Source organism: Ambystoma mexicanum, chromosome 5p (genome assembly GCF_040938575.1).
Source record: "Ambystoma mexicanum isolate Mex_15411 chromosome 5p, UKY_AmexF1_1, whole genome shotgun sequence".
Classification (NCBI taxonomy): domain Eukaryota; kingdom Metazoa; phylum Chordata; class Amphibia; order Caudata; family Ambystomatidae; genus Ambystoma; species Ambystoma mexicanum.
In genome coordinates this window covers 1,356,033,738-1,356,058,443 of record NC_090930.1, presented here as the reverse complement: position 1 = coordinate 1,356,058,443, position 24,706 = coordinate 1,356,033,738, and the positions used below count along the sequence as shown (strand labels likewise).

General features: G+C 42.8%; 1 protein-coding gene across 22 annotated transcripts in view; it reads left to right on the top strand.

Moving 5' to 3' along the window:
* The window catches only part of CTNND2 (catenin delta 2), a 3,553,726-nt gene that overhangs the window by 3,295,980 nt on the left and 233,040 nt on the right, over window positions 1-24,706 (top strand). For all 22 annotated transcript variants that reach the window (XM_069613767.1, XM_069613768.1, XM_069613765.1 and 19 more), the window contains one exon: window positions 13,524-13,650. In XM_069613767.1, the coding sequence (XP_069469868.1) occupies window positions 13,524-13,650 (127 nt within the window). The remainder of the gene's footprint in view (window positions 1-13,523; window positions 13,651-24,706) is intronic.

Below are 24,706 nucleotides of genomic sequence, written 5' to 3'. Positions count from 1 at the left end.
AGAGATCTACCACCAACTTGTTGCTTGGCAAAGCGACTGACCCTGAGGGAGTTGGAGGTGGATGAGCAAAGAGCTTGATAAGGAAGATATTTAAGAAGAGAGAGCTGAAGGTATTGAGGACCCAGGCCCCAGAAGGCCTTGTGGACGATGCAGAGAGTTTTGAACTTAATCCTCGCAGCCACTGGGAGCCAGTGGGCTGGAGGCCAAAGACAAGTCTCGCAGTCCTCGTTTGGATAAGTTGCAGAGGGCGGAGAGTAGAAGCAGGCAGATTTAGAAAGAGTCTGTTATAATAGTCCAGCCTAGAGAGAACCAGTGCTCTGGAGACAGTGAGCTTCTGGGAGAAGGAGAGGAAGAGAAGAATACCTCTGAGGAGGTGCAGCTGGTAGTGTGACTTCTTAGAGACGTCTGCGATGTAAGGAGAGAAGGAGAGTGTGGAGTCGAAGATGATCCCCGGTTTTATCCTTTCAGGAGAAGCAGGAAGAGGGCCAAGAGAGGCAGGCCAGAGAGCTACAGGGAAGGAGGGAGCGGGTGTGCGATGAGCAGAATCTCAGTCTAACTGGCATTAAGGCAGAGGTCATTGGCAGCACACCACTCCTGGATAGCAGCCAGACAGTCGGAGATGAGGGAAGGAGAGGAGGAGGCCGAGGGTAGCCTGAAAATGAGCTGGGTGTCATCCGCATAGCACTGAAAGTTGGGGCAAAGAGTGGCGATGCGGTGGGCAAGGAGTGACAGGTATTGGTTGAACAGCCAGGGCGAGAGGTTAGACCCCTGGGGGACACCACAGGTAGAGAAAAAGGTAGTGGAGAGGAAGGACTCAAGCTGGACCTGGGAAGGTCGGTCAGAGAGGGAAGAAGTCAGCCAAGCCAGAGCCTGACCAGTGATAACCAGGTTATCACAGAGATGGTTGAGCAGGATGGCATGCTTGACAGTGTCAAAGGCGGAAGAGAGATTATGCAAGATGAGGATGCAGGAGGTGTTGGAGTCAAGGTTGGCAAGCAGGTCTTCACGGATGTTCAGGAGAGCAGTTTCCGTGCTTCTGGCAGCTCTGAAGCCAGACTGATGGTCATGAAGACAACCAACAGATTCGGTGTGGAGATTGAGCTGGGAGATGGCCAGTTTTTCCAGGAGCTTGCCCAGGAAGGGAATGATGGAGATTGGGCGATAGTTGGCTAGGCAGGAGGGGTCGGCAGAGGGTTTCTTAAGAAGTGGGTGCACAAGGGAGTGCTTCAGGAGGGAAGGGAAGACTCCAGTAGCAAAGGGCATCCTGAAGGCTGATTGGCAGTTGATTATAGAACTTATCCTCCAAAGGGCTCTTCCATCCAAAATAGGGATCTTCCTCCTGTATTACACAGGCTGCCTAACTGTCAAGTATTAGCAACAATTGTTGATGAGAATGGATGTCTGAAAACAGATGTTTGGCCAACCAAACTTGTATACTACCTACGACCTTACCAGGAACTTTATGGAAACCTCTAATTCCAAAAATCGAATGACATGTTATCCAGTGGTGTATCAGTCCAATTATAACAACAATAATCTTAATAATGTGGATCGACATACCAAGTCCCCTTCTGAAGAAGCTAACACCACTACTTATTCTTTTGACATTCTTTTTACTAAGATAAATTATGAATGCTGTCCTGGAATATTGCTGGTTTAGTGAATAGGTTAGAATATCATGTATATTTAGAATTCATCAGAACTTGTGATATTATTTGCCTGCAGAAATGTTGGCCAATTGAAGCAATAGCATTGAAGATTATATGACCTTTATTCTCCAGCAATTAGATGTGCTAGTGGGGTATATTGAATGCAGATAAGAACAGATGTATCTTCTAAAATTCAAGTGCTACACAATGAGTGTCCAGATATTTTCATTATTCTTTCAGAATTATCCTGTGAATCATATTTTATAATTGTTAATGTTTGTAATAGAAATTGGAGTAATTCTGATATGAACATTCTCCTACAGTTGGAGATATTACTAGAATAATGGGCATTGATCGACAAAGATAAAGGAGAAGTAACATGCATGGTGCTAGGAGATTAAACTTTACTGTATGAGCCACTTGACATTATAGATGATATCCATGCTGAGGGGGATTTAGCTTTTACCATTCCAGATGTTAATGTATTTAAATCGAAAAGGGGACATAGATTTGCCTTAGAAGTAGCTACATTATGGACCATATTAGCTGTTAGAGCACTTAATGGCTGTTTTAAGGACCGTATACCTGCTAGACCTACATATAGAGGTTCAGGTCACCAAAGTCATACTGATTATGCGTTAATCAACATTTCATTGTGGCACTGTGTGAAATCATTTGCGGTGGTCAGATGTTCAGGGAGTTACCATGATCCCCTTATTTCAACTTTAAATAGGGCAAATATAGGGCTTTCATATCCCCAACTGATAAGATAATTGTTATAATAAATTGCACAAGTAAGCATGGAGTGACTAAATGGGTTAACCTAGGTATGACTATAATCCTTCCACAAAATGTATGCAGAACTACTCGCGATTTTAATGTAATAATGTGTCTAGATTCATGCGATATAGAGATAATCATTGATTCCATAGCTGACACAGCCAGTATTATTTGTTGATGTATTTCAATGCCTCAAACACAGATTATACACAAGCTGACCAATGGGGAATCACAGCATTATCAGCAGTGTACATGTAGGCTTTTATATTGATGAAAAATACAAGCTTTAGGAGTAATGATAAAGAAATGACAGTAAGACATGAATATTAGAATTTAACTAATTAAAGGAAGAAGTCTTACATGATTAAAAACAAGAAAATTGTATCCATATTTGTTGAAAAACTTAATTCTAAGGTATTTTGGAAGCTAGTATATAGAGGATATAAGGGAAACTCTGTGTTTCAAGAGGCGTGTATCCACAGGTCAGCTTGATATGAATATTTTAGAAACCTATATTGTGAGGGCAGACCCCTCCATGCTGTAGGCCCTGATCATTTACCAACATTAAATGGAACAATGCCACAGGTGTCCCTTAGATGGGGTTCCATCGCCCATACATTCACACAAATCTGGAAAAAGCCTCTGGCCCTCACGGAATACCAGGAAATGTCTTAATAAATGAGTTGGTAATTTCAGCCCCATATCGATTAAAATTGTTTAATACTATTTCAATTCTCAACAAAATTCCATGATAGTGACTGAATCCTTTAAATTATCGACCAATCTCCCTTCTGAACACAGCAGGAAAATATATGAGAAGATTTTGCTAAAACATGTCAAGAAATGGATAAGCTCCAATGGTAATAGACTTGGTTTACAGGCTGGGTTCCAAAAAGAAGTTGGCACTATTGATCAGAGCTTTAGGCTGTATTTGTTGATTGGGAGGTTCGGCATACCGTGCAAACTACATTATTATATGTGTTTTATAGAACACAGGACAACTTTCTGTTCAGCTCCAAGGCAAGCTTAATGATCCACATTACACAATTTGAATGTACTGCCTGAATTTCTGTGGGAAATTATGATCCTATATTCAGATAATATGGCATGTGCTTGCTGTCGTATAGTGGGAGAGAAAACTGTGCACTTCCCTATTAATAAGCAAGACAGAGGGACCATTTGGGCTCCTGTGCGTTTAATCCTTTTGTTAATGATTTTTCTGAGAGGTTTTCAAAGGAAAACCATTTTGCTTTTCCTTTTCATATAAAATATGACCATATGGATTTACAGTTGATGATTATTCCTTAGTTCACTATTTTCAAGTTTCTACTAGCCTGGCTTGTTGGGCCTATCAAGCTTCCCAAAGCTACAACTGCCATCCAGACCAGATAAAGAGCAATATGAACAGATGTAGTCCCCCTGTTTAGACAATATGACGCAAACCAGCTTTTTATCTCGTCATATTTTGTAACATATGATATGATATGGCATTTATTTATAACGCACCTATGCACAGGTGCTTCAAGGCGCGACGAGGCAAATGAGGGGAACAAAGGGAGGACAGACAACGATCCTACTAGGTCAGGTGTCATTCAGATTGTGCAAGTGCATGGGAAAGGGGAGTGGGACAGTGCAATACAAGAAGATAACAATAAGTAAGTAGCGGCCAGCAAATGGCAAGTGCAAGGGTAAGTGCGGACATCCAATGTCAGGGGCTGGTAGAGGGACTGTAGGGATACAGAAACAGTTCCTAAGTGCGGGGGTTGCCAGGGGGGCAGTGCAGGTGTGAGATGCTGGCAGGGGTGGGACCTGGGCCTGAGATCAGACAGTGTCCAGGTAGCCAGTGTAGTTCAGGTTTCAGCCAGGAGGTCAGCAGAGGAGAGGTGTCGAAAAGGCAGAAGCAAAGAGAAAGGTTTTGAGGTGCTTCAGGAATCGGAGATGTTTCTCCTCAAGTTTAAGGGGGTAGGGGGGTGTTCCAGAGGGAGGCACCAGCTGAAGAAAGAGATCTACCACCAACTTGTTGCTTGGCAAAGCGACTGACCCTGAGGGAGTTGGAGGTGGATGAGCAAAGAGCTTGATAAGGAAGATATTTAAGAAGAGAGAGCTGAAGGTATTGAGGACCCAGGCCCCAGAAGGCCTTGTGGACGATGCAGAGAGTTTTGAACTTAATCCTCGCAGCCACTGGGAGCCAGTGGGCTGGAGGCCAAAGACAAGTCTCGCAGTCCTCGTTTGGATAAGTTGCAGAGGGCGGAGAGTAGAAGCAGGCAGATTTAGAAAGAGTCTGTTATAATAGTCCAGCCTAGAGAGAACCAGTGCTCTGGAGACAGTGAGCTTCTGGGAGAAGGAGAGGAAGAGAAGAATACCTCTGAGGAGGTGCAGCTGGTAGTGTGACTTCTTAGAGACGTCTGCGATGTAAGGAGAGAAGGAGAGTGTGGAGTCGAAGATGATCCCCGGTTTTATCCTTTCAGGAGAAGCAGGAAGAGGGCCAAGAGAGGCAGGCCAGAGAGCTACAGGGAAGGAGGGAGCGGGTGTGCGATGAGCAGAATCTCAGTCTAACTGGCATTAAGGCAGAGGTCATTGGCAGCACACCACTCCTGGATAGCAGCCAGACAGTCGGAGATGAGGGAAGGAGAGGAGGAGGCCGAGGGTAGCCTGAAAATGAGCTGGGTGTCATCCGCATAGCACTGAAAGTTGGGGCAAAGAGTGGCGATGCGGTGGGCAAGGAGTGACAGGTATTGGTTGAACAGCCAGGGCGAGAGGTTAGACCCCTGGGGGACACCACAGGTAGAGAAAAAGGTAGTGGAGAGGAAGGACTCAAGCTGGACCTGGGAAGGTCGGTCAGAGAGGGAAGAAGTCAGCCAAGCCAGAGCCTGACCAGTGATAACCAGGTTATCACAGAGATGGTTGAGCAGGATGGCATGCTTGACAGTGTCAAAGGCGGAAGAGAGATTATGCAAGATGAGGATGCAGGAGGTGTTGGAGTCAAGGTTGGCAAGCAGGTCTTCACGGATGTTCAGGAGAGCAGTTTCCGTGCTTCTGGCAGCTCTGAAGCCAGACTGATGGTCATGAAGACAACCAACAGATTCGGTGTGGAGATTGAGCTGGGAGATGGCCAGTTTTTCCAGGAGCTTGCCCAGGAAGGGAATGATGGAGATTGGGCGATAGTTGGCTAGGCAGGAGGGGTCGGCAGAGGGTTTCTTAAGAAGTGGGTGCACAAGGGAGTGCTTCAGGAGGGAAGGGAAGACTCCAGTAGCAAAGGGGTGATTACAGAAAACAGCCAGGGCAGGAGCCAGGGAGTCAATGTGGTCCTTGATAGTTTTGGAGGAACAAGGGTGAACCTGTTTCAATGAGACTTTCATAGATCGGACTTGTCTAGAAACCTCGTCAGCAGAGAACAGGGGAAAGGCAGAGAAGGAGGGAGGAGGGGTGGCTGCAGAGGGTCCAGAGGAAACACAGGGAGTAGGGGAATGGAGGGGGTAGGAGGAGAGAGAGGACAGGATATCCTGGGTTTTAGAGATGAATTGAGAAGCCAGTGTCGTGCAGAGGGCCTGGGAAGGGACAGGAGAGGTAGAGACTGCGGCAGGATTGGCCAGTTCCTTGCAGATTTGAAAGAGTTCAGCCGAGTTGTTAGATGCCGCATAGACACAGGCTTGGATAAGAGCTCTCTTCTTGGTTAGGACAGAGAGCCGGTATTGCCTTTGCAGCAGGCGGCAGGCCAGTTTGTCAGAGGATGCACATGAAGCACGCCATTTCCTCTCGGCCACCCTGCACTTGCGTTTAAGGGTGACGAGGTCTGAGTCATACCAGGAGTTGCACTTGGCTTTGGGCTTCAGACAGATTCTCATGACAGGGGCCAGGATATCAAGAGTATCAGATATAGCAGAGTGGAGTGTGGAGAGGGCTGTGTCAGGGTGGGAGTCAGCCAAAGGGGCAGGGGGGTTGAGAAGGTGGCGGCAAAAGCCTCAGCTGACACCCGCTTCATGGGTCGGATGACCAAGAAGGTGGGTCGCAGTGATGGAAGTGGCTTGGCCTGAGGGGTAGGGAGAGTAAGGTGGGAGGAACGGAGAAAGTGATCACTCCAGGAGAGAGGAGTGGTGAGAGGGACAGAGAGGGGTAGGTCTGAGGAGATCAGAACATCCAGAGTGTGCCCTGCAGAGTGAGTCGGGCCAGAAGGGAGAATAGTGAGTGAGGGAGAAGCCCAAGAAGAAAAATGTCCAAGGGGCCAAATTCTCTATATTCGATCAAAACATGGCGGGCAGACTCGACTTTGGTCAGGACATGGCCTAAGCAACAGTTCCTGGATTGTCTGGTAGTTTAATTCACAAAAGTAATTTGCATAATGCAGGGCTGAGGCACAATTTCAGGTAGCCCTGAGGTTCTCTGAAGGTGTGCGCCAGGAGAGGCATCTCCTCACCATAGCTTTTTAATGCACTCAGATGGCTATAATTGGAACACCTATCCCACCTTTGCTGTTTTGCAACAAACATGTCTTTCTGAATGTGGTAGCTCTCTTCCCAGTTAGGGTTCCATTCCACTGTTTTAAATACCTCGTTTGCCAAGGTAGCAAGGTTGTTAGTACATTCCCCACTTCTTTCCTTACCAAGGAGTCGCAGTAGTGGACATACAGGGGATAGTTTAGCTTTTAAGTATATTATGCCTCTTCTTTTTAAGACTTGGGCTACTAGAGAAATCAGATCCAGCTCTAGCCTTATTATTTCTATAGATACGCTAGGACCGAACCCCAGGACACTCCTCCAAAATGTTCCATCCAGAAACATTCAACCAGGTCAGATCTTTCATGCACAGTGCCCCTTACCAATATAATATAGCAGCACAAAAACTTTGCCTATAAAGAGTCAATATGCCATATAGAGGGAAACCTGAAGTCTTCTTCATGCACCTTGTGATTACCAAGGTCAGGGATGCTGCTTTGCTTTTTCGTCTCTGCAATAATTGCTGCGTAGTTGCAGTCAGATGTTCTATCTAGACCCAGGTACTTATATTGGTTTACTCGTTCAATATGAGCACCGTCTACCATCAATTCTGGTACTGGCATGTTTTTAGGAGTAAAATGCATATATTTTGTTTTTTAAAAGTTTATCTTCAGGCCATTCTCATCTGCATAGGTATGGTTACACATAATAAGGTTGTTTGCATATAGAAGACATTTCATGTGGGTGCCAGCGATACTTGGTGGATGGTTAGCAACCTGCCCCAGATACTCCGGCAGATTTGCCAGGTACAGGTTGAACAGTAGGGGGAGCCAAGGTGCAGCCCTCTTTAACTCCTCCTCCTCCTGCTCTTTCAATTTGAGTGGGCCAAGTGAGTGACCCCAACTGTCAAGTTTTTGCCACAGTCGATTCCGGTCTACTGTATCAAATGCCGACCAGAAGTCAATCATGGCTATGCGGAGCTAGGGGTTGTCCTTGTTCTTAGATTCACTAGTTAGTGTGTCAGTTAGCCAAAGGCAGTGTCCAGTGCCACAGCATGCCCTGAATCCCATCTGGAAGTCGTCAAGTTTCTCAGCAGATTTTACCCATTTTGTTAGGCTGTCAAGTATAAGCGATGCAAATATTTTCCCAGTTACATCTAACATTGCGAGAAGTCTAATATGTTTAGGGAATGTTCTTTTCCTTTTTTATGAATGGGTACTAGGACAGAATTCCTCTAAGATCTAAGAACTCTACCCTCTTCACATACTTTATTAAAGAGAACAAACAGCACCATGGACCAGTAGGCTGCAGACCTTCTCAATACTGCATTTGCTAGGCCAATCGGGCTTGGTGCGCTAGAGTCTTTGAGTTTACGAATTTTGGTTTCAATGTCTGCAAGATCGTAATTTAATTTAAAGTTTCTCTTAGTGAGGGCAGGTGTTACACCCATGGCCTTTTCTGCAGTAAATGCTTTGCCTATGAAATCAGCCCAAACGTGTTCACCAATACAGCTTGTAATTTGCAAAGCTTTAGTAGGCTTCAACTTAGTCAATAGGCTTCATCTCTTTTTTGTGTATTTAGTTGTCACTGCTTTCAGAAGGTATTGCCATTGAGCATTTCTGTGGGAAGATTTCAGCCCTTGATCCATTGCCTCTATCTCTTTTTTACCAGGCGACAATACACCCAGGTATGCCTTCTTGATTCCTCTGATCTCTTGCCTCATCTGTCTCTTAACATCCTGAATTACTTTATCGCGTTGTACCTTCTTACCCGGATTGCTCAGCATTACATAGATACCTTTGTGTATCTTCAGCTCAGACATGGTTTCCTTAATCCAGGTTTCAATCGAGTCTGCCGAAAACCCAAGAATGTTTTTAATTTGATCTGCTGTCTGGGTTGTTACAAATTTATGGACCTGCTCTAGATTTTTCTCAGACCGCCTGTTTCTGTTACCGCCATGATTGACATCCACATCCCTGATTTGTGAGTCAACTTCAGATCCAATGCCTGCGATAATGAGTGTAAACATGGCGTGGTCACTTAAAGTCCTCCCCAATTATTATCTTTTCTGTTATTCTTTCAGGATTTACATTCCACACAATTTTGGTGGTACTTTCAATAATGCTACGAGAGCATAATGGGTCTGGGGGATCATATATATGTATAATGGTGTAATTACCCCTGATTTGAGTCAGGCTGATTCTCAAAGGAAGAATGCTGGACTTTGTTTTGGAGAGTGGAATTCTTGTGACCGGTACAGAGTTTTTAACCCCAATTATGAGGCCTCCATAAAAGTGCCCCCTGGGGCCTTTGTTGGCCAGTACTTGAAACATCTGGTACCCATCAATAAACAATTCTGTAAGAAACCACCACTCCTGAAGTAAATAGATATCCACCCACAACAAGTGACTACTCTGTGTTCAATAGATGGGCAAAGCCTCTCATGCTCCACGAGCAAATTGACCAATTTTAGTTGTTAGACATAGATTTGCAGGCTTTGTTCTGTACCAACCAGCTTAAGATTCCCATATTATGTTCTTGCAGTGTGTTAGGGCACTGGACATTCCCACCCTCCCAGCTACTGGCCAGCAATTTATCCCACAGGTAATCCACACCTGATTTTGTGATATTCATAACAGAGAATGGGGTCAGTACTGGGTCAATTTCATAGCCTAGGTCTAGAAACCTATTTTTGTGGCTTCTAATCAAATGTGCAGTTTCTACAGCAATACAATGCACTCTGTTTTTAATTGGCTCAAAAAATTCAAAGTCTTTAGTATCCAATATTCTGAGTGGCAAGATCTTGTGCATCAGTGACAAAATGTCTGATCTACTAATATGTAGGTGGGAATCTCTTTTTCCCTGGTGTTGCCATGCTATTGCCTATTAATACAAAATGAAAATCCATTTTTAAAATAGTTACTGTACTGCCTTTAGCGGCGTAAAGTCTGGCCAATTCATTAAGAATTAGGGTGATTCTCTACAGAATCATTTGTCTCCTTGAGGTCTGCTCTTTATGGGATTAAGTTACATTCACCACCAGTACTGTCTTCTTACAAAGAGTCATATGAGTGATGTGCTCAAACAAAGCAGAGCTTTGTCTGTACAATGGATTAAGCATGCAAAGAAATTGGAGTGTTTGATTTATAGGAAAATCTGGATATTGTAAATGAGAAAACTACCTAATTTGTCAAGGAGAAATACTTATCATGTTATCAGGAGAAATCGCTTTGTAATTGTACAAATAGTTTTGTAATTAAAAAGTTAATTTGGTTTTGAACAGTATTAAGATTTTGTGCATTATTCACATAGTAGACTTTTCTTACTGATGGTGGCTGGGTATTTTGCTTATAGGTAGGCTTATGATGAAGTGGAATCTGATATGTTCTTTTTTATCTCTTTATTTAACAATTTTTTAAAAGGTAACAACAAGCAAATAAACAACACACAAGTCGCATAAGCAATTCAGCAGAATAAAACCATACTTATAAGTAAATAACAATCAGAATAAAAAGCAATGGCACATTTGAAGCAAAAAATGAATCCAAATCACTTACATCTAACAATCGCTTTCCAAATAACTGATGAGAAAAAAAACATGGGACATGACAAGACGCATACACACAATACAAATACCCACCCTACCAGACGACATCAAGCAAATTCTCATACACTCGGTCTAATCTTCAGTCATAAAATTCATTAAACGGTCCACACTGTTCCACATAGACATCTTCTCTATGCTGCTTTTTAAACTTTATCTTCTCAAAATTTGAGAGAATTTGTACATTAACTAGCCATTCTGCCACACATGTTTTTTTCCTGGTTTTCCAGACTTTTAATATTTGTCTGGTTGCAACCAAGATGACTTTATTAATCCAACCTAACGCTGCACAACCAATAAACCTACAATGTTGTGGGGATTTCCTAAGCACTGTAGATGGCGTTCTTGGAAATCCCATATCAAATCAATTCTATCCAGCACGTCATTCCGAAAATCCCTCACCCTGACACAATTCCACATCATATGTAACAAGGTACCTTTCTCCTTCAGACAGCCCCAGCAACTTTCAGTTTCTAACAACCCCAATCTGTGCATCCGAACCAGCATCCAATAAAGGTGTCCTAATCAATATCTTCTGGTGAATATAACGCAAATTCATGTCAACTTTTGCCCTAACAGGAACTTTCCACAGATTCGCCCATTCCTTCACTATAATAACCCTACCCAATTCCTGAGACCAAGTGAGCCTCAACTTCTCCCATGATCCTGCCAGATGAGTCTCAAATGGAAAAAGTTTCAAAAAAGTTGACACCTTATGTGGTGCAGACTTGAGGAGGGTGCACCCTTTTGGCCTCTGCGTCATTGGAACCCCTAAAATTGGTTGTCTTTCTGAGATCGCTTTTTTGTATAGGGTTCTTTATGTCCATCTATGAAAGAGCCTATAATTACAGTGAAAACCCAAGACAGGACGAGACGTATCAAAATGCTGTAACTACCGTCCTATATCATTGCTTAATGTGGATGTGAAGATCTTTATGAAAATTCTGGCCAATAGATTGGATAAGCACATTGGGGATCTGATTGACAAAACACAAGTTGGTTTTATGAAACAACATTATGGATATGATATTAGAACACTCCTGGATGTTTTGAATTTAACAAAGTCAGAAATTGAGGAGTTAGTATTTATTTTTTTAGTTAACTGGACCTTTCTGAACTGTACGTTGCTGAAAATGGGCTTTGGACCCCTGCTAATTAACGCGGTGGGGGCTTTACAGTTGGACATTAATGCCAGAGTCTGGGTGAATGGGGAATTGTCAGCCTCGTTTAAACTATTCAGTGGCACGCGACAAGGGTCCCCACTGTCTCCTTACCTCTTTAATCTGGCGCTCGAACCCTTCTTGATTTACATCCGACAAAGTCAGCTTCTGAAGGGTTTGAAAGTTGGGGAAGAAGAAATTAAGGTTCTAGTTTATGCAGATGATGTCACGATTGTTCTAATATCCAATCGAGGGGGGCTCTGTTCTGAAGCAAATGATTGGGGAGGTTGCTTTTCTTTCAGGTTATAAAGTTACTTTGGAGAAAACAGTGGTTTATCCTGCCAGAGACACTCCTGTTCGTAATTGTTTGATGGACTGGAACTGCAAATGGCAGAATGGTAGTGTGAAATATTTAGGGGTATATCTTGTGAAAGACTTGCGGAGAATGGTTGGATACAATGTAGATAAAATGATAGAGACTCTTCGTAGAGACATCTGCAAATGGGGAAGACTTCTGCTCAGCATCTGGGCGAAAATTAACAGGATCAAAATTGTGCTTTTACCGAAAGTCCTGTATATCATTCATCGCTCCCTGTTAAATTTACAAAGAAAAACTTGGGGCATATTAATTAGGTGTTCCAGGAATTTATATGGGGAGTTGGAAAGAAGTTGAAAATACCTCGTTATATACTGGTTCGTAGTGTGCAAGAGGGAGGTTTTGGCTACCCTATCCTTGAAAATTACTGCAAAGGATTTAAAATCAGTTGCTTATTTCAACGTGGATAATTCCTTGACTCCTTAATGGGCACAGATAGAAAATCAAAAATTAGGCCGTACCGGATTGAGAGTTTGTATTCACTGGGGACATTACTTATACCTATATCTGGCTTGCAGACAGTGGTTGCTACCAAGGACGCTGTAACATTAATGATATTGGGAAGTGGATAGGGATTGTTCTTTTATAGGGAAGCTTCCATTTGGCACTATCCAGGTTTGCAGATCATTAACAAAGTGTTATGTTGTGGGAGTTGGATTACTAGAGGTGTGTTGTTGATTGAGGATGTCTGGTGTGATGGTAGAATGGCTACTTTTGAACACATGAGAGGGAAATTTGGCTTGCATCAGAGGGAGTTGAGGAGATACGGTTTGTTGGCGGAATCTGATATGTTCTGATGTATTATAATATGTGTTTTGAAAGTCTACATTTTGATCATGCACTTTTGGTAGAAATTGACCAGTTACATACACATATGCATGTATGTGCACATGTGCATAAATGGGCTTCGGGGAGTAGGGTGGTGGTGGGAGGATTGGGTATTGGGAGTGTGAGCTAGATGAAGGGCATGGGTGGGACCATCAACAACAAAAATACTGGTTGCATTCAGATTGGCCAAAACATGTAGAATCCTGACTAATGTCTTGTATGCAAAATACGTCCTTCAATGCTTTTAATTCTGATACCACAGATTTTAATAATATTTGTAAAAGATACCTAATACCATGGCAGAGGAACCATAGAATTACATATTTGATTCCAGCTATGACCCAATGTAGGTCTCTGACCTTAAATGGTAGCATCTTTGCTGTTTCTATGTATAATTTATAGGCTTGGCGTAGGATAGCCAAATGGGTTAGAGTTAATGACTGAGATTTACTGTCACTTGTATATGTTGATATCTAATATGTTACTGTTGTATTAGTTCACTTTTTGAATTATTTAATTGAAGTTTTATAACATGATGAAATTGTATTTTGTATTTAGTTTTTATGACGTTTGCCGAATTTAAGCTTAATAATGAATTAATGCAAAACTCCTGTTTGGTGATTATTGTGAGAGGGGTGTAATGTCTGACTTAATGAAGGTTTATTCCAATATTGGTTATTTTTATGTTGACAGGATGGATGGTCACAGTATCATTTTGTAGCTTCATCTTCAACAATAGAGAGGGATCGACAGAGACCGTACTCTTCATCACGAACCCCCTCCATCTCGCCAGTGCGCATGTCTCCCAATAATCGCTCAGGTAAGAAAGTTGAAATGGTGACACCTGTCTTGTCATGTACTTGATATTTAAGTTTCAAAGTGCACTGCCAATTGGTATTTGAGAAACTGCACAGCACATATACACGTATCAGCACCCAAGTGACGCAATGGTGCATTCATAACAAGATATATCTCTGGTGTATTAGCAGCAAAGTTAAAGTAACATCAGATCAGAGAAGGATCAACTGTCATGGTGTGTCCTTGAAGAGTATGATGCACAGCGCTTCAAAGCTTTCAGATGAGGATGTGATTATTGTACATTAGGAATACAAGCTTGTTTCATAAATAGTTTTTGAAACAGTCCTATAAATCACCAATCATAGATTCACTTGGTTCAATACACTGGATAAAATGCAATAGTTGCAGCCATCTGTTGAGACTAGCTGAGGGTGAATGGGGGTATTTAACAATTATAATGGCTTAGAAAGTACCTGTAATTACAGCTATGTCGATAAGTGTGCACAGAACGCTTTAGAAGTAAGCAAGTGGCTCGGAAGTTGGGCGTGTCCACATAGATATAGAGACTCTAGCGCAGAGGACTCTGGTGCAGGGAGCTGCTCTCTAGGTGGGCAGAGAGGTATTCACATTGGATAAGTTAGAAGTGATGGTGGGTGAGCACCATTAAGAGCCTTGTTACAAAACATATATGCTAATGGCATCAGAGCTAACTTTGCTTAACTGTGGAGGCCATAGCCTTCCATAACTTCTGCAGGACCGATCATTCATAGAAGATGCAGTGGGACATGGTCTAGCAGTGACCTAGCAGTACCAGTTTCATTCTGTGATGATTTCCCCTGGGCTGACCTAGCAAAGAGAGACTTTGGAACTCTGGATGATGTCTAGGGGAAGCCACCTCTGTGTGTGATACAAACCACGGAAGTGGTAATGGCTGCAACTCAGAGTTTCTTTTTTGAATGTTTTTTTTTTATTGTGAATGTAATCAAAATTTGATCTTACACACACATATATATATATACTCTAAATACATTTGTCAAAATAAAACACACATATACAGTCAGCATACATTTATCGAAAGAATAAAACATTTCCATAACTCTCCACTCAACTAAAATTAGATTCCATATAATCCAATTCCAAGCTTATTTTTTATACAAATATGATAGCATGCGTTACAAATAATTCTGAAGCCGCACACATGCGATTCCATAAATCATCAACATTAACAAGTGCACTCGAGGTGCTGAAAAAAACGCCCAGAAATGTCATGTTTAGACTTCAGAGCCGAACATTTAACAAGTATGTGGCACAAAGTTTCGGATTTATCCTTACTATTACAACGCATACAAGTGTTGTGCCCCTTGTCCTTTGGATCACTTTGTGCACATTTTACCTCCCCTGTTAGCCAAATCTTAGGACTCTCCTGTCCTTACTTAGCTGAAGGGAAAGTGCCAGACACCATCCACACCAAGGAACTAGCTTCAGTGGTCCCAGAGAGTAACCTCCCCCCGCCTTCAGTCCGAGAAGAACTGATGGTCAGTACAGGAGACTTCAGGTCTGTAAATGAGGAGGGCAGCCCAGAGGATCGAGCACCAAAAACGATTACGGGGCTGATGAGCAAATGAGAAACCCACTGAACTCTATGGGCTTGATTTGGGAACTTGAACCAGAGTCAAATGGAAATATTTTGTCATTAAAGGAAAGCATATGGAGTGGCCATTTGTGCTAGGCACATGAGTGGAGACAGCGACTGTTTACACATACTCGCCCATGAGGAGGTGAAGCGAGTCAGGCCCTATATTCTGAATACCCAAGCTTAATATTAAGGCCAGGTAGCGCTTCAGCCCAGACCTTAGCACCAGCACAAAGGCCACTGCCCCAAACAAACAAAGCTTACATTGAGAACACATGGGAGGGACACAAACCTTCCTGCCAGTATTTGGTAGGAGGAAGAATACATACCCACTTTTCCCAGAGAGAGACGAGAAGCCAGGAGGGATCTCTAGTACATGAGGGGGATCTGCAGAGCTTTCCCAACCTATCAGACAGAAGAGACATGAAAAGCACAAGGGCTACAACTACCATCAGAGCCCAAGACACTATCCAGGAGCCCAGAGAAAAGACAAATATAAGCCAGGAGGACAACTACATGGAGGTCCAGATCCCAATCAAAGACCAAGACGTGCTGGAGCACTATAGATCCCCTGAGGCTGGCTATGGGTGACTTGGGGGCCCATTTTCTTTGGTGTGAATACTAATAAACCTTAGGATGTAGACAAGAAAATGGTATTTTGGAATCCGGACAATAGATAGTTTTACATCAGGTTATTCAAAGAACTATTTTGACCCATTCTTACATTTTGGCCGTTATTAACACAGTTATACAAAGTTACTGGTACTACCGGTGGCAAAGGTAAATCTCTGCCCGATTATTGGTATTTGTTAGCCCCCATTCTGAAGTCCAATAGAAATTCATTGGGGAGAGGTGGTATTTCTGCATGTGGTAATACCACCAGCACCATTACCGCCATGTTTAATGAAGGTAATCTCTCCACTCACAAACGCGTGGTTTTGTTGTCTATGAGTTTCAAAACCTCTATCAGGCACAGTGGTAAAACAGGCAGTGACAGTGTTATGGACATTTTGTATCACTGCACTGTGTCTGGTAATGACGACCTTTGTGGCTTTAGAACCTCCTTTTAGTGTTTTACGCTTCCTGAAAGGGTTTCGCAGAACACCTCTCTTAAAAGGTGTTTTGAACCAACTCTTCTTTGTGTTGTGTGTAACCCCTCATGCAGCCCCCCCAACTGCCTTATTTCCAATAGCATATTATTGGACCTCACTACGCCAAGCAAGGGATAAGGCAAAAACAGATGGCAGACATACGTTTTCAGTTTATACCATAACTAGGTGACACAATTTATCCATTAAACTATATTTAATCATTATGTGGGATGAAAATGAAAGAATATTTGCCGTTAAAAAAGAAACGTTATTCGCGTATTTTTAAAAATAGTTTGCTAGATGTCTCTAATGCTATTTCATTTACTTCCTCCATCTGAATTTCAAATCGTGCGTTTAAATGGGAGGCCATACATTGTTTTACATTTTGCAATTAGCATATGAGCCTTCAAAAGGCTTTTGTGTCGATGTTATCTTAAGGGAGAGAGCAACAGGAAGTCAACGTGCTTGACCACATCTACAATACGGGTTTACAGAGGTAGTGTTCTGTTGGCTTTATTTATAAACAGGGTTGGACGAGAACGAAATAATCCCAGCCACCACAAAGAAACCAGCCCACCTTCACAAATCACAGTTCATAACGTTCAATTCACTGTTTGATTGGTACCAGGCTAATGACTGTTTTAGATGATTTTTGAGACTATGTGAATTTTAAAGACCATTGAGCCAGTGACAATGTTCATGGCTACAAGCTTCACATTGTAGGTTATTGAAGTGGCTGACTTTGGCCCAGAAAACTGTTTAACACTTGTCTTTCTGTTGAACCCTTCACGCATTGCTCTGTTACCCTCTCTCCAAGTCAAGACCTGTTCGAAAAGGGTTCCAGGCTTAGTTTCCATTCAGATCCTTAATCCTGTGTGATGTTATAGGAAGAGACTAGTCAAATGTGAAACTATATGGGGATTAGAAGAATGGACAAACAATAGAGCAGGCAGCGTTTGGGAGGCGCTGATCAACTACCCATCAAAGCCTGGTGCTAACTTAATGACTCTCTAATTTATGTCTCAACTGAGTCATTGGTAATTATGTTCTATATTGATTACTGTGAAAAACCTGAGGGTATTTTCACTCCTTTCCCCTCTGGATCTTCTTCTCAGTTGTCCAGAGGACAGCCATCGCTGTTGGATCCAGAACCTGGGGCTGGTCAAGAGGGGAAGGATCACCTGGGTGGAGGGTCCTTGGGGATTGAGAGTGAGGTATCCACAGGCAAGGCACGGTGTATCCAAGGGACAGTAGGAGAGGAGGAGGAAGTCCTAGAGTCCTTTATGGAATATGCTCGGTCCATTGTCCCTGATCCAAAGGGGAGAGCGTCCGAAGCGAGATGCATTATCCCAATGGGACAGTGAGGAAGATATGAGATATTTTGATTCCAGCATCCATGATCCAGACCACATTAACTCTGATCCAAGAGAGGACAATAAAGGATTTTATCATCGGAAACTAGGTGAGAAAAAAGATCCAATAAGACAAAGACATGGTTTTAGGGGAGGTATTCATTCACCTTCCACTATTCCAGACCACAGGGAATACTGTCAAGTACCATGCTTGTATGTCAGGGGTACAGAGTAACCTACCGAGAGGGAAAGCTATCCCTTTAAATAAAACCAAAGTTAGAGGGTTTTCCTACATCCCCTCGGTCGCCTACTGTTTCACTAAATTAATCTAATCTACAATCACATTTCAGCAAATACTGAGAAGAAGAGGCGACCGGTAGCAATGAGGAGTACCCATAGAAACAACATAGGAATACAGAGTGAGGCCTACCACGTAACAGCTTTGAATTGGCCCTCTAATAGAATCAGGCAAGGTCAGGTACTTTACTGAAACTGTGCACATCTGACTCTAATTGACTCATCTGCATTATAGAAAGGGTGGTTCTGCCTGAAGCATTGTTGAGCTGGGGTTTCTGGATGGAACCAGAAGGGCAAGGAGCAGAAGGCTGCAAGAAGAGGCGCCCAGATGGACCGCTAAAGTGCGGGATTCCGAGACACTGGCCCGGTGTGTGTGAGGGGCTGCAGCGCGTCGAGGGATCCGTGTTTCCAGGAAGCCGGAGTGGGGCGGAAGGCAGTCTGTTGGCCTTGTTTAGTCCAGTGCTCATTCCCCTGCGACGTGTGTGGGTTCCAGGGGTGTCTGAGGGGCAGGTGGTGAGACCCTGACCTCGACCCAAACACATTTGACATTGCTCGCCGGTGCCACGCTACTGTTGGTGAGTTTCATTAGACAGAAAGAAACTCAGTAGAGTGCGGGTGGCTGGAGTGGGAGCAGGAGCGTTGTAGAAAGAAGAGCCCAGTGAGCAAAAACAGGAAGAAAGCAAGTGAAAGCTGGAAAGCGATGAAAGAAAGCAAAGCGAAGAAGGAGAAAGGTTAAAGCAAAGCAAAGCAAGCAAAAACTGGAAGGTGGTGAAAGAAAGCAACGCAGAATGACAGAAAGGGGTGTGCTGGAGGCACAGAAGTAATGAAGGAGAGAAAAGTGCGCTGATGGCACAGGAACAGTCAAGAGTGGGTGCGAAAGAGCCCCAAAAGTAAGGATAGCGGTGCCAGCTACCCAAAACCGAGAGAGACAGCAAAGAGACAGTGAGAGGGAAAGTGGAGAGTCAAGAGAGGGTGAAAGCAACCCAAAAGTGAGAAAGAGGGTGCAAGCGACTGAAAAGAAATACAGAGTGCAAGAGGCACATTTAAGGGCAACTGAAGGTGCAAGAGTGCAGAGTGAAAAGCAAAGGGAAGGGTGCAAGAGGAACAGAAAGGTGGAAAGAAGGTGCAAGTTTGCACAACCGGAAAAGAAGAAGTGAAAAAGGACAGAGTGGAAGAGGCACAGAAGAGGAAAAGGTGCCAGAGAAGAAGGAGAGGGGTTAGAGGTCAGAGTAGTCATGCCTGGGAGTAGCAAAGAGACAGGCATTCTCGAAAGTCTCTGATACTACCCCCATGAAAGGAATGTACAGTGAAAGGTACATCCGGACGAGAGGACCTTTTTTGTTTGTTTGAGACCAGAGGGGCTTAGGCTTGGGGAAGGGAATCATAAGAGGCCCACAAGAGACATTGTTGAACTTCATGAGGAGGGGCATAGGCGAATGGAAGAGAACCCTAAGAGGCCCACTAAAGACATGGTTGATCGTCGTGAAGCGAGGCCTAGACTTTGGGAAGGGATCCCTGAAAGGCCTAACAGCAACTGTTTGTCTTTTTGGAACTAGAAGGATCAAAGCTTGAGGAGGGGAACCCTAAGAGACCCAGAGAAATTGTAAACTCCACTGACTTACTTCAAGAGCCCCACGTGGAAGGTTCCAAGGGAAAACCTTTTGAGTTGAAATATTATGAACTGGCAGAACTACACTGATTGTTAAGACTACCTGAAACCAGTTGTGGTTTACATTTCTTTCTTTTGAACCACTATTTTTCTTTAAGAAGACTTCCTATCACATTTTGTAAAACAGTGGGGGCAAGCATAGGTTTAGACAGACAGATTTTGGTTTTGGACTTTCAGACTTCGACGGCCCTTAGAAACATTAGTTGAGGGAACAATCCCTTTAGAGTTAGCACCGGTTAGGTGTTACACCAATCCCAGAACTTTATTTACTAAAGTTGTTGAAACTGTTACCTTTTAAATCTGTGTCTCTCTTGATGCCATGCCTGCCTCACATAACCTGTCAGCTTTTTATTCTATCAGGTGTGAATTGGTAGGCCTAAATATTCTGCACTCTTGCACTACATTGCATCTCTCCACCAGTGTTACCTGATTGGTCTCCTAAATCTGCCTGCTCCAAGTCTTGTTTCTGCTCTTTCTCCCTTTTTGCTCCTAAACATCAAAACCAACTACCTCTCGCTATTAGATCCTTTTCTTCGTTTTCCAATTTTCGCTCATGTCTTAAAAAGCACTTCTTTTAACTTTCTGCATCTTAGTTTATTGTATTATTGTAAATTATAATTTTAGCTGTTTTTTATTGACTTTTTGTGTTCAACTATTTGGCAAAATGAGTTTTTAAGCTTAATACGATAGAAATAAAAATAATATACCATGTAGCAGACAATTCCCTTATAGATGCTTTCCATTTGAAAAGTGTTCTGAAGCTTAGCTGTAGGTCGCCTGCCCTATTAACCCTTTGCTTTTTTAATGAGTTTTTATCAGATTCACTGAGCACTCGTAGACCAAAAATGTAAAGATTATCACTATATGCCAAGAATGTGGCACTTCGGGTAGAAGAACCACCAGGTTGCTTGTTGTTGTTGCATCTTTAGCTATTAAGAACACACATAATATGCTTGTGGTTAAATAAAAAACTAACCCTGTTGGTATTCAGACGACAAAATAACAAAAATATGTGTACATTGGGTGGTATTTGCCTTGATGTGGTTCAGCTGTTCAGTTCTAGATTCACTTGAATGAACAATAGAAGGATGCCCATTGTATGAAAGTTATGGAAGTTATGGGAATTCAGTTTAAAAAATGAGGGATCATATATTTTTCATGTGTAAAAGATGAACAAGCTGGGGTTGCTGATGGTACTCTTGTTCAGAGGAGATTTGCCTAGCATTTCGGTGCTGGACAGTTATGCAAATGGATATTTCTCCTCTGTGAAGTGTGCAGTGAGCTCAAACTTGGTTGTACACTCTCCTGAGTGGAAGAAATTCCATAGAACACAGTATTTGGCCTATGTTCGTTTTCAGTAGATGGGCTCCGCACTCCTTTGTAACTCTGTAAAACCTGGGGTTTCGACCTACATAACCCAGGGCAATCCAGATGTGGACCCCTTGCTCACTGTGTTTTAGAGGGGCTCCGCTTCACCTTACTGATGAGGCCCGACTAAGCCGAAATACATGTCTGGAGTTGCTGATGGCACTCTTGTTCAGATGAGATTTGCCTAGCATTTCGGTGCTGGACTGCCCTTGTGGGTGGGACAACGACTGATATGCAAATGAATATTTCTCCTCTGTAAAGAGTGCAGTGAGCTAAAACGTGGTTGTAGACCTTCCTGAGTGGAAGAAATTCCATACAACATGGTATTTGACCCATGCTCGTTCTCAGTAGAGGGGCTCCCACACTCCTTCGTAATGCTAAAAATGTTGTCCTTCTTACATAATTGATTCCTGCATGGGGTTTACAAATTATGTCACTCTTGAAAAATGAAGGGTAGTTTGTATCTCTGATATGGCATTAGTAACACATTCCATGGGCTATAACAGGGGTAACAGTTAAAGGCCGAGCAAAGCGAAGGCTTTTAACAAGGGAGCCGGACCATTGCCCCCAGTATGGTTCTATGAACGGGTTACTAATGCCATTAGTACCCCCCGGGTTGCCTATCCGTTAACCCGGGGTGCTGATAGCAGTGTCTTTTCTATGAGTGAATGGGATGCCATATTAGGGATCACTTTTGAGACAAGGGCAACATTGTTTAGTTAGTCTTTTGACAATGGAATGCAATCAAAGAACTAACAAAAAACTTTGCTTTACAGAGGAGCGATGTTGCTACATCCCTTTGTTCTGAAACTGTAAGAATTGAGTTTACGTTTTATTGGAAAACCAACTTAGAGTCAGTAAATGTTCTGAGACATCAAACAGGGAGAAACACTTGAGACAGTGAATAGATTGTGCACATTACAATGGGGGCTGTAATTTACCTTCGAACAACATGAGATTTCTTAAACCACCTTTGAATCAATGTGATTAGGCTTGGTCGAGGGTCATGAGAACATTCTGAATATTTTCATTGCTCAGAAATATCACACATAGTCTGACCAGAAGGCACCTGGACAGTTCTCCTGTCAGCTAACTGGCAGGTGTAACAGTTAGTTGAACTGAGCTAAGCTGACAAAAACACTTTATTACTCACTGGTTTATTTGTCTTTTCTTTATGTGCATAGGTAGCAATAATTAAAGAAATGTATTATCTGTGCAAGTGTATTAATATTGTGTTAATATTTGAATGTACTAATTGTGTAGAGATGGTTGTTTTAATGGGAAGCATTCTATTACATGTCTTACTCGGCGATAAACATTTTTGCAGCTCACATGCTCCTGCTTATCACGCCAGCATATTTTTTACATTTGTGATTTGAGAAAACTGGAATGTCTTGATTTGTGGACTGATTCAAACTCCTGTACTGCAGTGCCACTTACAATGCTTTTTCTCTCTCGCTCCACCATGGCACATTATCGTAGAATGGGATGAAACTGGCCTCAGAGATGCCATATCAACTGATTATTTTACCTAGCAAGAGTAGTGTTAAAAACACAAATTCCAGGTTTGTTGATTAAAACTATCAATAACTATGTGAGTATTAAATGTTTAGAGTACGTGACCAGCAAGGCAGTTGAAAGCTCTTTAACCAGTGCATCAAATAGGATCCCTCCGTCTCTACCAAGTTGCTGATTACCAATTGCCTGTTCCTGAATCTACACTGGTTTGGCACCAATGCAGAATGCTGTAGGTTTTTTTAACCTTCACCTACCAAACTGACTTTCTCTCTGATTCCTCCCAACTTCCATTCTCAAATTTGGGGAGAAGGAGCCGAGCCAGTCAGGGGCGTCATTTGGGGGGTCACCAGGGTTCCCACCTGCGACCCCTGAGGTCTCCCATGCTATCCTTGTGGTCTCCCTTGAATTGAAATTGAAGCTCCTGGGCTGTGGCCAATGTCATGTGGCTCTTTATTTCTAGAGTGGCTGCCTTTCTTGTTCAGGCTTCTTAAAATAACCGGGGGCTCTACAAGTGTAACACTTTGAGCAGGGGCCCTAAATAAGAAAGAATAGGAATAAAAGATAATTTGTCTTTCTGGAATTTTATACAATAATTGCTAGACTCATTAAAGTTTTTTCAGGCACACTTCAGGGGGTAAAGTCACTGATTTAGTCTGTTCCTAAGCACCTCAAATTCACAATGCAGACAAAAACCAAACCATTTAGAGTAGAATAAGCATCCATATCGGACTGTGAGCCTGATTCACAGAGCATTTTCCTATGGGATTGCGCAATTATAAATCGCTCCTCTGAATCAGGCCCTGTGTATTTTCCTTCTCGCAAGCTGCAGTTATAGCATGTTTTTTTCTGCCGTTGTCTCTGTTACGATCATCACAAGACATTGCATCTTGGTGGCCTCAGTCACTTGACAAAATCCTTCTGCCTAAAAGCTTGCGTACAGTGTAGAAATGTTTGACCATAGCACATAAAGTGGCCCTTGATTTAATAGTGCCACAATTAATGCTTTGTTATAATTTGTCTATCTCTGCTATCTCCATGGCATACTGTTCAGGGTGTCATGTAGGAGGTAACGAGTGCCCAGAGTGCAGAATGCCGTGTGAGTGCGCTGTTTTTCCCTACACTACTCTAAATTTTTTAATACACAGTTATGAACCTTCCCAATGGTATGTATTTTGCCAACCTCTTAACCCTGCAAAGTAGATCCATGCAGGCTTAACATGTGCCCAACTTTGCACAAGAACTGCAGATGAAGTAGCCTGCTGTTAAATCTCAGTTACCTGTCTAATGCTATCCACTACAGAGTGTCATTTGATTTCTTCATTCAGACATGTAATTGCCCATTTTGCTATAGCCGTTTAACTAGCTCTAGTCGGTAAGATAGCTCAAGGGGTTCATCACTTGCTGCTGTGATGTGTCAGTGATCTGCAGGTTGCAGGTTCAAATCCCATTAAGGCCAACTTCGCCTTTCATGCTTCTGAGGTTGATAAATGAGTACCAACACAGGTTGCGTGATATTATATGTATATGTGTTCTATATAAAGCTCTTAAGGGTAAGTGCTATATAATAACACATCACTATCATTTGGCCTTGGCCATCTGCTTGCATTCACAGTAATTTGGTAATATGGGCCTATACAAACTGATATTAACGATACATATGGTGATCCATTCTTATATGAAATGTATATCACATTAGAGCAGTGGTCTTGAAACATGTTGACCCCGAGCCACCCCTAAGAAAAATATCCCTGACTTGGCCCTCCCACCCCACCACCTATACACATGGACTCCAAAGTTTTAATCGGTTGCGAACGGTTTTTGCTAGCTGGCATAAAATGGTGCCCCTAATGCAGGAGTCGGTGTCAAACACTAAATTGTTTCAAAATCATTGAGGGGAGAGAAGGTGAGAGAGAGAGAGAGAGGGAGAACATGGGTCAACACTGACTGACAACATTTTAGTATCTACAGATATTGCACACAAATCATGTGTATATTGTATTTGCATTTGAGTGCAATGCAGGGGATGAGTGTGTGCTGGTTCCCCTTCCCCTTACGGCAGAAATGGGTTGAAAAAGGTGGTATAAAAGGTTGCACACAGGCATGCTAGCGATTGTGATTAAAATAAATCTTTTCATAATCACGTTTGTTTC